This window comes from Montipora capricornis, chromosome 13 (genome assembly GCF_036669925.1).
Source record: "Montipora capricornis isolate CH-2021 chromosome 13, ASM3666992v2, whole genome shotgun sequence".
Taxonomy (NCBI): Eukaryota; Metazoa; Cnidaria; class Anthozoa; order Scleractinia; family Acroporidae; genus Montipora; species Montipora capricornis.
In genome coordinates, this window is record NC_090895.1 from 38,223,322 (window position 1) to 38,235,821 (window position 12,500).

Sequence of the window (12,500 nt, forward strand, 5' to 3'; positions counted from 1 at the left end):
CCCAGACCTAAATGAGATAAGATCCATTTTTCTTTACCGAGAAAGGCGACTGATTTCTAAAGCTGGTTGCCGTAGTATTGCAAGGTTGGTAAGGCAATAGATCGTGTGCAACCAATCTCTAGCGACATAGATAACAATGCTGCAATGTACAATTGCTGGTGGACGAACAAAAGGAGCTAATGAGAGATCTTTTGTTTTCGTCCACCAACATGGTGGAGATGACGTCACGTGAGAACCACGCAATACATTCTGCGCCAATCTTATGGCATCGTTACTTTTTTGAGAAAAAACTTCTTTTTAAAATCCATGCTGCATATTTTTTTTAGACTGTTCTCACACTGTTGCGTTAAAAATTTGTGAAAAACATGGTTAACTCGATCAGTTTTTAGGCATTTTCTCTTTTGGTCACGTGAATTACCAAATGTGGTTGTGAGTCGAACCAAACAAAGAAATGTTAAAAAGAACACACTTGGCAAAAACAGGTAACTGTAGAGTTTCAGGGACTCGAGAAATAATTTTTTGAAGGAGTCCATAGCAACAGTTTGGTAGTTAAGAGACACCCCCTTAAACGTATTGTTTTGTGGCGTTCCCGTAGTCGTCGACGTCACCCTCGCGAAAGCTCCCCGATATACTAAATGAATGTGCAACAAAATGTATTTTATCGGAAATCTTACTCGACCCACCTGAATTACCAGTTGAGCTTTTTGAGGTCTTCTTACGAAAAACAAGGCGCCAGTATTCCATTCGGGCACGAGTGAATCTTTAATGACAGGTGTCCTGACTTTGCGTCCCTCACAACTGATCAAAGCGTACGGATCAGGGGCTGAAACAACACATGCAGTTGCCACTATAAGGCTCTGATCGACAACGCTCATGAAATAATCAGGACCGTAAAAGATCGAGTTTCCTCGCCTTTCTCAAATTAGATATCAGGAGAAAGATGGCCTCTCTTGTTCTCCTTTCCTCATTCGACTGCCTGTCTATCTCCTGTCCTTCCACTACACTGCCCATTTTCCAAACTTTTCCTTTCTTCTGCTTCCTACCGACTGTCCTCACACCTATTCTTCCTTTGTTTGAGCTGCCGTCAAGCCACCCCCCTTAAACTGCACTGAATCTCACCCAATCCATTTGATCCGCTGCCTGTCTTCTTGACCCTCTCTCCCAGCTACCTGTTTTTCTTTGATCCTTTGTTGTTTCCATCTTCCCTCTCAGTCTGCCTTTAAGATTATTCTCCCTAATCTTAGTTATCCTGATGCTTTGAATTCAACTGGTCCCAAGTGCCTGTCTGTTCGCAGGGAGCAGGCCTGCATTAAATTTGTCAACAAGGCAATGGAAATGATGCCACTAAAGGACGTACTTAACAACAAGGTAAAGGTGTGTCATGGTTACCACTTACGATCAGCGATTGCAAAGACACTGAAACCTCAAGTCAGAAACAAACGTTTTGCGAATTTTGTTACGATGTTGTGTAGCTAGGTTTATCTACCTTGACGAACAACTGTAATTCAGTCTATACTGCAATAGTTAAAATTAAAGAAATCTATCTACCCTACCTTTCTTCAGATCTTTTTCCTATCTCCCTAATCCCTTCTTCTCTTCGTTCCTGCTTAGATGCCTGCATGTTTTCTTTAACTTCCTTTCTCCCTTTTTTCTCCTCTTGAACTTCTTGGTTGTGTACAACATAAAGTCTTCTTCCTGTCGTCTACACACACAAAGAGGTGCATTTCCGATTGCCCGGCAGATAAACAGGGCGAACTCTCTGAATCAAACAGAAAGCGACAAACGTTCGGAAGGAACGACGTAACGTCCCTGGCTTGCTAGAAATAGCCGACGCTACACCGGCCGGCTTTTTGTCTGACCAGTCCAACCTTTAATAGATGTTGGACTGTTCGAGTCTTCTTGGAACCGAACGATAGAGGATGTTATCATAAAACGTCATTTATTTCATCTAAGAAGAGGACATGATCTTAATCTGAGATAACTGACGAGCACTCGGATTTTTTCAGAGTATTCCTGAGGCATCATCGATAAATAGATCTCTTCGTTCACCGAAGGTAACATATAACATATAACATATAACATATAACATATAACATCTCTTTCAATACAATCGCGAATTTCCGACGACAATTTCCGTCCTTGCAGTAGAGCGGAACAATTATCACCTGAACCTGGTTTAATGGCCTGGCTCCCTCGAGTCTTCTATAGCTTCAGTCGTAGAGCATCCGAACTACTAATCGGAATGTCGTAGTTTCGACTACCGCAAAGGTGCCTTCGGAAATTTTTCCGAGTATCTCCGAGTTACAATCGGAAAAAAAAATCTCTTTATTTGATTCATCGGGATTAGCATTTGCCACTTACTTCATTTAAGTAGCGAGAATGCACGCTTCTGGCAATTTCAGTCCAAGCAGTATAGCAGTATACAGGGAGAGTTGTCATTTGACCCTGGTTTAATGGCCTGGCTCCCACGAGTCTCCTATAGCTAGGTGGTAGAGCATCCGAACTTGCAATTGGAAGGTCGTAAGTTGGACTCCCGCAAGGGAGCACTCAGATTTTTCCGACTATCCCCGAGTCACCGTCTTCTTCGTCGCTTCCTAAAGCTTAGTGGTAGAGCACCCGAACTAGTAATTGGAAGGTCGTAGGTTCGACTCCCGCAAGGGAGCACTCGGATTTTTCCGACTATCCCCGAGTCACCGTCTTCTTCGACGCTTCCTATAACTTAGTGGTAGAGCACCCGAACTAGTAATCGGAAGGTCGTAAGTTCGACTCCCGCAAGGGTGCACTCGGATTTTTCCGAGTATCCCCGAGTCACCGTCTTCTTCGTCGCTTCCTATAGCTCAGTGGTAGATCATCCAAACTAGTAATCGGAAGGTCGTAGGTTCGACTCCCGCAAAGGAGCACTCGGATTTTTCCGAGTATCTCCGAGTCATCAACAATTAATAGATCTCTTCATTGCATTTTAAGTAGTTGAAAATAAAAACAGAATGAAATTGAATTCCACCCTGCTACAAACGGTCGCGAGTTTTTGTGTTATCTCGTAAAAAGTAAGAGTATGATAGAGTATATATCAAGTGTCTTTGTTACTTAAAATGTAGTTAAGTAGCTTGCTAAAACACAATGATCATTCTCTTCAAATATCTTATCTAGGAGGCATCCCCAGGTGTTAACTTGTTATAATTATAATTGTATGATTGTCACGCTAACCGCCTTCGCAAGTACAGCAACGACGCAGCTCAACAAGGTCGAACCGAAAGCAAATGCTGGTTTTTGCTGAGGGCGGAAAACCGGAGGACCCGGAGAAATACCCTCAGAGCAGAGTAGAGAACCAACACAAACTCAACCCACTTATGGCGTCGGGTCCGGAAATCGAACCTGGGTCACATTGGTGGGAGGCGAGTGCTCTCACCACTGCGCCACCCCTGCTCCCCTTCGTTATCACCATTTTCAATGTATATGACACGGTTGGTCGTATGATTTGACATATGCTGTTGGGGTGTTAAGGTAAAAGAACGCCTTTCTTACTCATTGACAGTCGACTTGTTTTTTGAAGTCCAGTCGCTGATTTGACCGTGACGGAAATCACGCAAACTGGAGTTCGACACTGAGGAAAGCAGCACCAGATTTTACTTCCGGTTGAGTGTTCTTTGTCCAGAAACCTGACAAAACAGTAATTCAAAAATATGACAGTTTCAAAGAGAGATGGTTTTGAACGCTGTTGAGTTTACTATCCACCTGTTCCACGTTATGTCGCTGGTACATGAAGGACCTTACGCCATTCAAAACGTAAAGAGCTAGTTTTGATTGGTTAGGTTTGTGTTTCGCTACACAGGTGGTGGTGAGGTGATGTGAGGGCGCAAAACAGAGAAAAGGTCCAACTGATAGTGTGCTTTTCACCAGACAAACCACAACGACAGGCAAATCTCTACCTTGCTCCTGGCGAAGAGTTTGTGTGTTTTCTTTAACGCTCCGTTTACAATGAGGAGTTAACACTGAACAGTTATGAGACAGGGCCTACGGTTTATAGTCCTTATCAGAGACCTTCTCGTTGCTGATGCTGAACAAAAGCAGTTCAAAGGTTTTCGATAGGATATCGAAAGTAACTAATGTCGCGTTTGCGTCAGCTGGTTTTCATCTCTATACTCACTGATTAACCTTAAAAACTCCCGCCAAATTCTCAGCGAATCAAAGCTGTAAGAAAAACCAATTGTGACTTGTTTTCGCGCGCTTTTTTTTTGGTAGCAATAACTTTCTTTGTGTTATAATTGACCCATCTTGTTGCCTGCCTTTGTTGTAATCGATCAGGGTAATCACTTCTACCTAGCCTGTGTAGCTGGTGGGGTATTTTATCCCGGCATTCTTTAGAGCGGTTTTCAAATTGAGTGTCGTAAAACCAAAACCAAAGTAATTACTTTGGCCAATCAAAAAGAAAGGAGACAATCCAGTAAGCCAATCAAAACTTGAAGTAATTACACGTAGCCGACACGAAGCGCGGGAAAATGTACACGCGCGAGCCATGATTGGTTTTGCTTTCACTTCTGATTGGTTGAAAAAGTGGCCAGAGAACTTTGAACCAATATCACTGAGTGAAGTAGATGCTAAACCAAAGTAATTCGCTAATTACTTTCGACACTCAATTGAAAACCGCTCTAAACAAGCGCGAAGTAACTCCATGATTGCTCCGTTGTGTTTGGCCGCGAGAGAGAACGGCTGCGAAGTGCCGAAGCCGCGAACAATGAACATTAGCAAAACATCTCGCCAGCAACGCAGGCTATGTGCTACTGTACCAACTATTCTAAGGGCAAGTTTGAAATTCTTACATAGCATTCGAAGACTTTTCTGTGAAGACCCTGATAAGGAAACGTCCCGCCTTCTCTGGTTCGTAAGTGGATGGTACCACCAAATATCTTCCCTTCTTTAACTCAAGCTTGTTCACGACTTCGCGAGCGTTGATAAAAATAGAGTCGCCAGCTTTTTCAAACATTGTGTGCACGCGGTACTTCCGGTTTTCTTCCACCTGAGGGAAAATAAAGGGATAGAGACATGTACATTTGCCAGCTTACCATTCTAGGTAGACGGCGCCTTGACAAAACGAAATCCCTTTTAAAATTCTAGTTATATTTCCAAGGGCCCCTCCTGCGACTTTTCATGACAGCATTTGTGGTAGTTGCAAAAGCGATCGTTGTTAATACTTCCTTGTTGTCATTTTTTGTTTGTTCCTTTTCCTCACATACTGTCTTACCTTTTTGAATCCTGCGCTATTTGCTACTTTTGTTAAAGAGTTCTGCCAGAAACTTTTGTCGTTAGCTTTTAATTTATTTCTTTCCCCGCCCCTTTGTTGGCTAAATGGCTGCAAATAGACCGATTTCGATATATTAAAATTCAGTTCGAAACAAAAGACATCATCTCGAGGCTCTGGGGAATAAATGTAAGGATTTGTATGAGTTTATTCCCCAGAGCCTCGAGGTGATGCCTTTTGTTTAGGACTGAATTTCAATATATCGAAAGTGGGCTATTTACGAACACATTTTTGCTAAAACTTTCACAGGCAATCCTTGAAGCATGTGGGTCAACCAAGCTCGCATGAACACGGAATTATGATAACGAACACAAAGTGAACGCACCTTCATGACAAAGTAACCAATAGTTAGGTTTTCTACGCCTCTTTCTTTCTCTTTTCTTGTGTCTTCCTGCATCAGTGAAATCATGACTTCGCCCTCCTCCTCAACGCTGAAGGCATACTGTAAGGCAAAGATATAATTAACCATTCGTAGATCTGAGGCTAGCAGGATATCGTGAATTACGAAGACCGAAGTCTGCTGGCACGACTCGGCCGATAGAGAGGATCAGAGGTCTTCCCTTGCGACATCATGTGAAGGACTGACTAGCATAGAGAGGTGACAGCATTTGCACACTGATGGGCAAGAGTGTCAGTGACAATGATATTTTTGAGAGGGTTAGGGTGACTCATTACTGAAAACATGTCGTCACACACCTTAATCGCAAGGTTCCTCCACAGGCATCCCAAGCTGGTATGCTGAAAACTTTAGAAGGACTTGTATGGAGCAAAATAACTGCATTCAAAAGCAAAAAACTACCATGAACGAGTTTTAAATGATGCAGTTTTTCTTTTAAAGTTTCCTCATATATTTCGCTCCAGACAAACCCTTATAAGTTGTCTGCGAAATAGCTTAGGGTACCTGTAGTTTCTCGTTTACAGATTGAAATTAGGGTTGCAAGATAGACACGTTAGACACATCTAAACTTCTTACAACTTGTCAATTGATGCTCTCTTATCATAACGAAACTCTTCCTCCCAAGTTAGCTGGCAAATTTACTCTCAACAGACAAATTCACACTTATTTTAGGAGAAACTCTTCTGCATTTCATTTGCCTTTCTGTTGGACTAACATCAAACAACTATCATCAAGGACGTAAATTTTATAATTCTCTTAATAATGATATAACTAATTCTTCCTCAACAGCTTCGTTTAAAAAAAAACACATTCTTTCAAATAACTATTGACAATCTTAGATATCATATCATATCATGTTTCTCTTGCGTCAAATTGTTGTTTACTTTTAGAGTGTTTTAACTCAGGTGATCAGTAACGTTGTTTTTCCACCGAAACAAAAGAGAACGTTTGCATGATAATAGAGCTCAATTCCCAGAGGATTAGTTGGGGACACCAACATGGCCGCTGTCCATTGTTTAGGAACACCAACATGGCTGCCGTGACGTCACGTGAAAACACACTATAAACTACATTATATTTCATGTTAAATGACTAAATGTTTGTATTTTTCATGTAAAAGCTATTTGATTGTACCAGAAACCCATAAGGGTTGAAACGTGTAACGCGCGTTCACAGTTTCCGAATATTCAGTGCTAAGTACCATATTTGGAAACCCCTCACTCCAGTTAATTTCGCGCGAGAACATTGGTAGTATTGCGTCACGGTGTTCTTGCGAACTGATTGGTTGAATGTTTCTCCCTTGTTGTCCCAAATATGGTACTTAGCAAATTAAATATTCAGAAGCTTGTTTCCCAGCACACAAGGGGCCGTTACTCGTTTCAACCCTTACGGGTTTCTGATTGTACATAATCTCTGTCGCCAACTTACAAGTAGGTTCAACGAGCACTAGATGTTACATTTGGGGAGACCTAATTTATACATGGACATGTATAAGCTTAGCAGTTTCTTTTACGCCGCCCCACAAATGTAATCGTTAATTTTCTCTCTTGTATATTTTCTCTTCTCTTCTTTGTTTGCGTCAATTTGTATATTATTATTATTATTTTTTAATGTGGCAAAAAATTAAAATAAAATAAAATAAAACAAAATCCAACTGTACCTGCGGGTTTTTCAAAAAAGTGCTCCTGTTCTCAACACAGCCCCCAGCATTTGTCCCTGGGGTCCATTGGTAGTTGTGTTTGAACACATGCCATCGTTTCCTCAACGAGAAAATCGATTGGCTTAACACGTGACAAACGGTGGCGTTTGTAAAGAAGGTGCAGAAGTCTTCAAATGCCATCCTAACGAACGCAAGAAAAATCATCATGAACAACATTAAAAGATCAAACGTTTATCAATAGTTCAGGAGGGTGGAGGCCAATGGAAAAGCAGTATTCATGTTTAGTATAAATACACAAGTGATTATACAAAATCGGGCGCTCTCATTGGCTCGCTATCTCGGATTATCAGCCGATAATCACCTCGTCGGACAAAATGGCTGCCAGAAGTCGTTTTGCCACTGTAAGTGAAGATGATTTCGCGTTGAAATGTTTTTTTTTTCTCTTTTTTGAAATAATCATCTGTGTATTTATACTAAAACAATTATTCGCCTCAGGTTCAGTGATTATCGGTGAATATTCACCTCGACTTCGTCTCGGTAAATATTCACCGATAATCACTTCGCCTTCGCCGAGTAATTGTTAAATATACCCCTGTAAATTTCAATATCGTTGTTTTCACTTACGCGAGGACATGTGATGGAAAAACTTGCTCTAATTGGCTGCAAACGTGACAAGTTTCGTCTTCAATCATTCAAGGTTTGAGAAACGTTCACGTTTGCAAGTAAACTAGAATGGCGGTAAGACTGGATATCGAAGACTTCTTCGAAGAAATTGGCCCTGATCTGATAAAGTATGCTTCAAATACTTTCGACCCATCGCGCGCAAAAGTTTGGTGTTTGGTTTACGGCTGCCAAACTCAAACTTCAAAGAACATATTTGCCCGTCACGTGTCAATCCTCAAATAAAAACGGCCGTACATTCTAACTGTACTCGAGTTACTCTACTGCGAGTGTGTCAACTACAGAGTGACCATTCAATTATTTTAAATTCGGAACACCAATATTGACTTACAGTTTGTCACAACTCCATTTCACGAGTCAGATACCAGTCTGAGTCAGGGTCGCCACTAACACCTAAGATTTACAAAGGTTTGTCTTCTGCTGCGCAGTAGATACCTATAAACATACTGCCTGCTCATATCGTATCTGTCACTTGTGACTTATCAGAAACGTTGAAAATTCGAAATTGAGTACACAAACAATGTGATCAAACTCTTTCAGCTTTCATTTGGAAACTGATACTTTTGAACCTTTTGACCTAAGGAACACCTTTGCAAAGAATGAACCGGTTTTGGCCCTACGTACACTGTGTATGACTTTGTGTAAAAGTTATGTTGTCTCTCTGTCTGTTTGTTTGTATACACCAGGCCAGCATTTTTCTGGAGTCTGGTGTTTAATATTTAATCGAAAAAATACGATACATATAAATTATACCAACCAAAACTCGCCGTCGTTCTCGAAAACAATTCCAAGCTTTTCCCTGTCACTTGCTTTCAGCTTGTTCCACTCCTCAGAGCTGAAGGTGAACAATGTACAAATTATGTTAGGAGCATTTCACTCCCTCAAAGAACGATTCCTTTAACAATAACAATTTCCGTGCCCTATTCGAAGCTTTTTAGTTCTCGGGTGAACCAGTTCTCAGGCTTCAGTTAATAAAATAAAATCTAAATACCTTTGTACTGGAAGCACACTTTACCTATCTGGATATTGCTGCAAAAGTGGTTCTAAATAAAATCGACCGCAAGCAATGCCTAAAAATTATTATCAAAATCACCACGTCTGGGCTGCCTCAGTGTTTGCGTCAAACACAGTAAAAAGCTAAAATAATATTAAGCGATACAGTACACAAGACTGTTTACATGAGACAACATTTAATAAAAATTGAAATATGATTATCATACTCATCACTCCAAGGTCCATTCCATTCCTTCTGTCCCCAAGGATTTCTGAGTCGGATCATGTAAAGTTGCTGCCGGTTGAATAAGCTAAACAAACCATCACCAATGGTGATCTATAGGAAAGAATGCATAGGGAAAGTTCGTAATGCTGTACAAAATAAACATATGTAATGTTATCGACATAAGGAAGAACTCTTTATTCTCTCTGCCAAGTTAGCCGTCCTTTAAATGAGTAATTTATTTGTGGAGAACTGACAGACTAACGTGTCGGTAGTGTGTCGGCCAACGCGTCGCTAGTGTGTCGGCCGACGTCTCGGTAGTGTGTTGGCCGACGTGTCGGTAGCGTGTCGGTAGTGTGTTGGTGGTGTGTCGACCGACGCGTTGGCCGACGTGTTGGCCGACGCGTTGGTGGGATCGGATTCTTAACTTTTACCCTTGAGTTAGACTAACAGCCGGCCGGGTTGCATGGGCAGAATTTTTACTACTGTAGCTTCACTTGGACGATTGCAACCAAAGTGTGATAACATGACAAATCCTTTTGCACTCACTCAATCAAACTTCCAAAGGAGGAAGTGTCTTGCCTTTTGGGAGGCCGTCGATTTTGACAATTCTTCCTGGATGCAGAGGTTGCTAACCCATTGACTCCTGAACTGCTCCACATTGACAAGTAAAACCTAATGGCGTTTGACAGAGTCAAGTCTATTTCTGTAAGTCTCACTCCCAGGAGTCAATGGGTTAAACTAGTTACAATAATTATTGTGAGAAAGAATTATACTACTACTATCGATCTCAGATGTCCGTGGACAAAGGCCTTTTTTCAGCACACTTCACGGACTGTTGATTTCAGTCTGCGGTTAAAAAATTCTGATCATGTGATAAAATTTTTTGTGGCTCTGCGGTTTCGAAAATACCGATCTCGTGACGCCATTTTCTGTTACTCTCCCCAAAAGGAAAAGCACGAAACAATGTTGACGGCGAGTAAAACCGGCCAAAGCTATTAAGGGGAAACCCATTAAAAGCTTTGCCTGTTGAAATAAGAAGCAGGTGGAAACTTTTCTTCAGTTTTTTTCCTTTTCTCGGCCATGAGTAGAAAAAAGGAATGGTGCCATGTGGTCGGTATTTTTGAAACCGCAGAGCCACAAAAATGTTATCACCTGATCAGAATTTCGTGAAGTGGGCTGAAAAAAAGCTTTGTCCACGGACGTCTGAGATCGATAGTATTCCATGTTACATTATGGCCGCACCTTCTTAACAGCAGTTACACCATATGCATGACCCATTACTAAACCGGTTTCTGTTCGCTTTTCCATCTCATCCCTGTTTTTTATCTAGAAAACGAAAAACGACATGAATTAATTGTGGATGAGTGTCTCAAAACATTTAACAGAAAAATCAATACCTTCAGTGAAAAAAATAAACCACTTCCAAATGCAAGGTGCAAGTGCAGAGTACTAAAACCAGTCAGGTGCTCTATGTCCTATTGAGCTACAATACTAGAACTTTTGGGGAGCAAGGTCATTTCAAAGTTAGTAACTCAATGGTTAGTGACAACAATGTTTGGTAGCTCAATGGGCAGAGTATCTGCCCACCCCAGTGTTTTGGAGATCGTGGGTTTGCATCCTGCCTTATTCTTGGTTTGCACCCACGTGACACGGCGGCCATGTTGGTTGGTAATACAATACAATTTCTTTTTGCAGAATTTGCGTAATAATAAAGTTTCCAGCGGAGCGGACAGGTTATTGTTCTTACCAACCAACACGGTCGCCGTGACGTCAGATGCAAACCAAGAATAAGACTCTGATTTTTGTTGCCCTTTGCCCATTGCCAAGCAACTAGTTTCCCATACTTCTCATGGGCACATTACACCTTGAACATCTTCAGTTGCATTTGCAGGTAAGTGACTTTGTAGAGCACACAGACCAGCAGGATACAGGATCTACAATAATTGGCCAGGAGAGCTTTATACCAAGGAGTCATCACTTTCTCTCGTACTAATTAAGAGTCACACCAATCCTATAAATTTAACTTTGTCTGAAGTCCAACAATTTTACTAGTCAGTGGGTACATGGGTTTAGAGATGAAGTGTTACATTGTGTAAGAATATGTACACCCACCAAAAAACTTCATCCCCTTCAGAAACATCAACACCCACCCACAAAAAATGTGCCCTTTAAAAGAGACGTAGTTTTGGAGTATGCAGGATCTTTAATGTCCCACAAAGTTTTTTTGAACATGGGTTGTGAGAGTGCTCTATGGTTTATAGTCCTTATCAGAGAAGTCTTGAAAGTCTAACCATTTGCAGATGTTATTTCAAAGGCAGCACTTTCTCCTCAGTTACTTTAAGACACTGAGTGTTGGTCCGACAGGAGTTAAACTCACAACCTCCCGCATGGCAGACCAATGCTCAACCAACTGAGCCACCAATGCCTGGTTGCAATTATCGGGTGTTTCTTAACCCATTGACTCTAAGGGGTTCCCCATTGACGAGTAAAATCGTCTGGCGTTAGACAGAGTAACATACTAAGTCTGGCCGGTTTCTGCCGGTTTGGATGTCAATGGGTTAAGTTCACACTGGTAAACATGACTTACAGTACCATTGGTCAATCATGTTCTTTTACTACACTGTAGATGATCGACGTTCCTATTACCATTAAAAAAAATATCAGGACTGAAATATCTTGAAAGAACAGATATACATGTAAAATGAAAGGTTATTGTAATTACCCTGATGGAAGCACTGATCAATGACTTTTCTCTTGTGGCTCTTTCCATACTCTTGAACAATCCAAGTCTCTTTTCCCCATCTTGACCATATCCGCCATCTTTGAGATTAATGGATTCACACACTCCACCAGTAAAGTCCACTAAAGCATCACCTGTGTTACCAGCTTCAAGTGCTTCATATGAACCAGCTAATCTGAGTAAAGTACCGTAGATATTCGGTTACAAGGCGCACTCGGTTATAAGACGCACCCCAAACTTAGCATTTTAATCAAGCTAAGTTCTCAAACTGCAAATTACATGAAAATACTCGGTTATAAGATGCACCAAAAAATTGAGAGATGCCAAAAGGATGTGATGAATCCGAGAACAATTATCCTTACACGATTGGGACGCAAACTCTTTTTGTTACCATAACCAAAAGTGAAAAAGTCACGCGTTTTAATGATGTACGCAAAAACAAAAGTTAAAAGTTCACACCTGAAATGATAAACATAAAATGCACACACGTTTATTTGAACCTTCCAA

At 41.2% G+C, this 12,500-nt stretch overlaps 1 protein-coding gene across 1 annotated transcript in view; it reads right to left on the reverse strand.

The window, feature by feature from the left end:
- Positions 1-12,500, reverse strand: part of LOC138029012 (calpain-5-like) — a 22,798-nt gene that overhangs the window by 2,541 nt on the left and 7,757 nt on the right. Inside the window, exons 4-13 of the mRNA XM_068876677.1 lie at positions 11,976-12,168; positions 10,496-10,579; positions 9,255-9,364; positions 8,792-8,869; positions 7,354-7,534; positions 5,622-5,738; positions 4,818-5,014; positions 3,523-3,656; positions 684-823; positions 1-7 (exon numbers count right to left, since the gene is read on the reverse strand). The exon at positions 1-7 is cut by the window's left edge and continues 2,541 nt beyond it. Of these exons, the coding sequence (XP_068732778.1) occupies positions 1-7; positions 684-823; positions 3,523-3,656; positions 4,818-5,014; positions 5,622-5,738; positions 7,354-7,534; positions 8,792-8,869; positions 9,255-9,364; positions 10,496-10,579; positions 11,976-12,168 (1,241 nt within the window). The remainder of the gene's footprint in view (positions 8-683; positions 824-3,522; positions 3,657-4,817; positions 5,015-5,621; positions 5,739-7,353; positions 7,535-8,791; positions 8,870-9,254; positions 9,365-10,495; positions 10,580-11,975; positions 12,169-12,500) is intronic.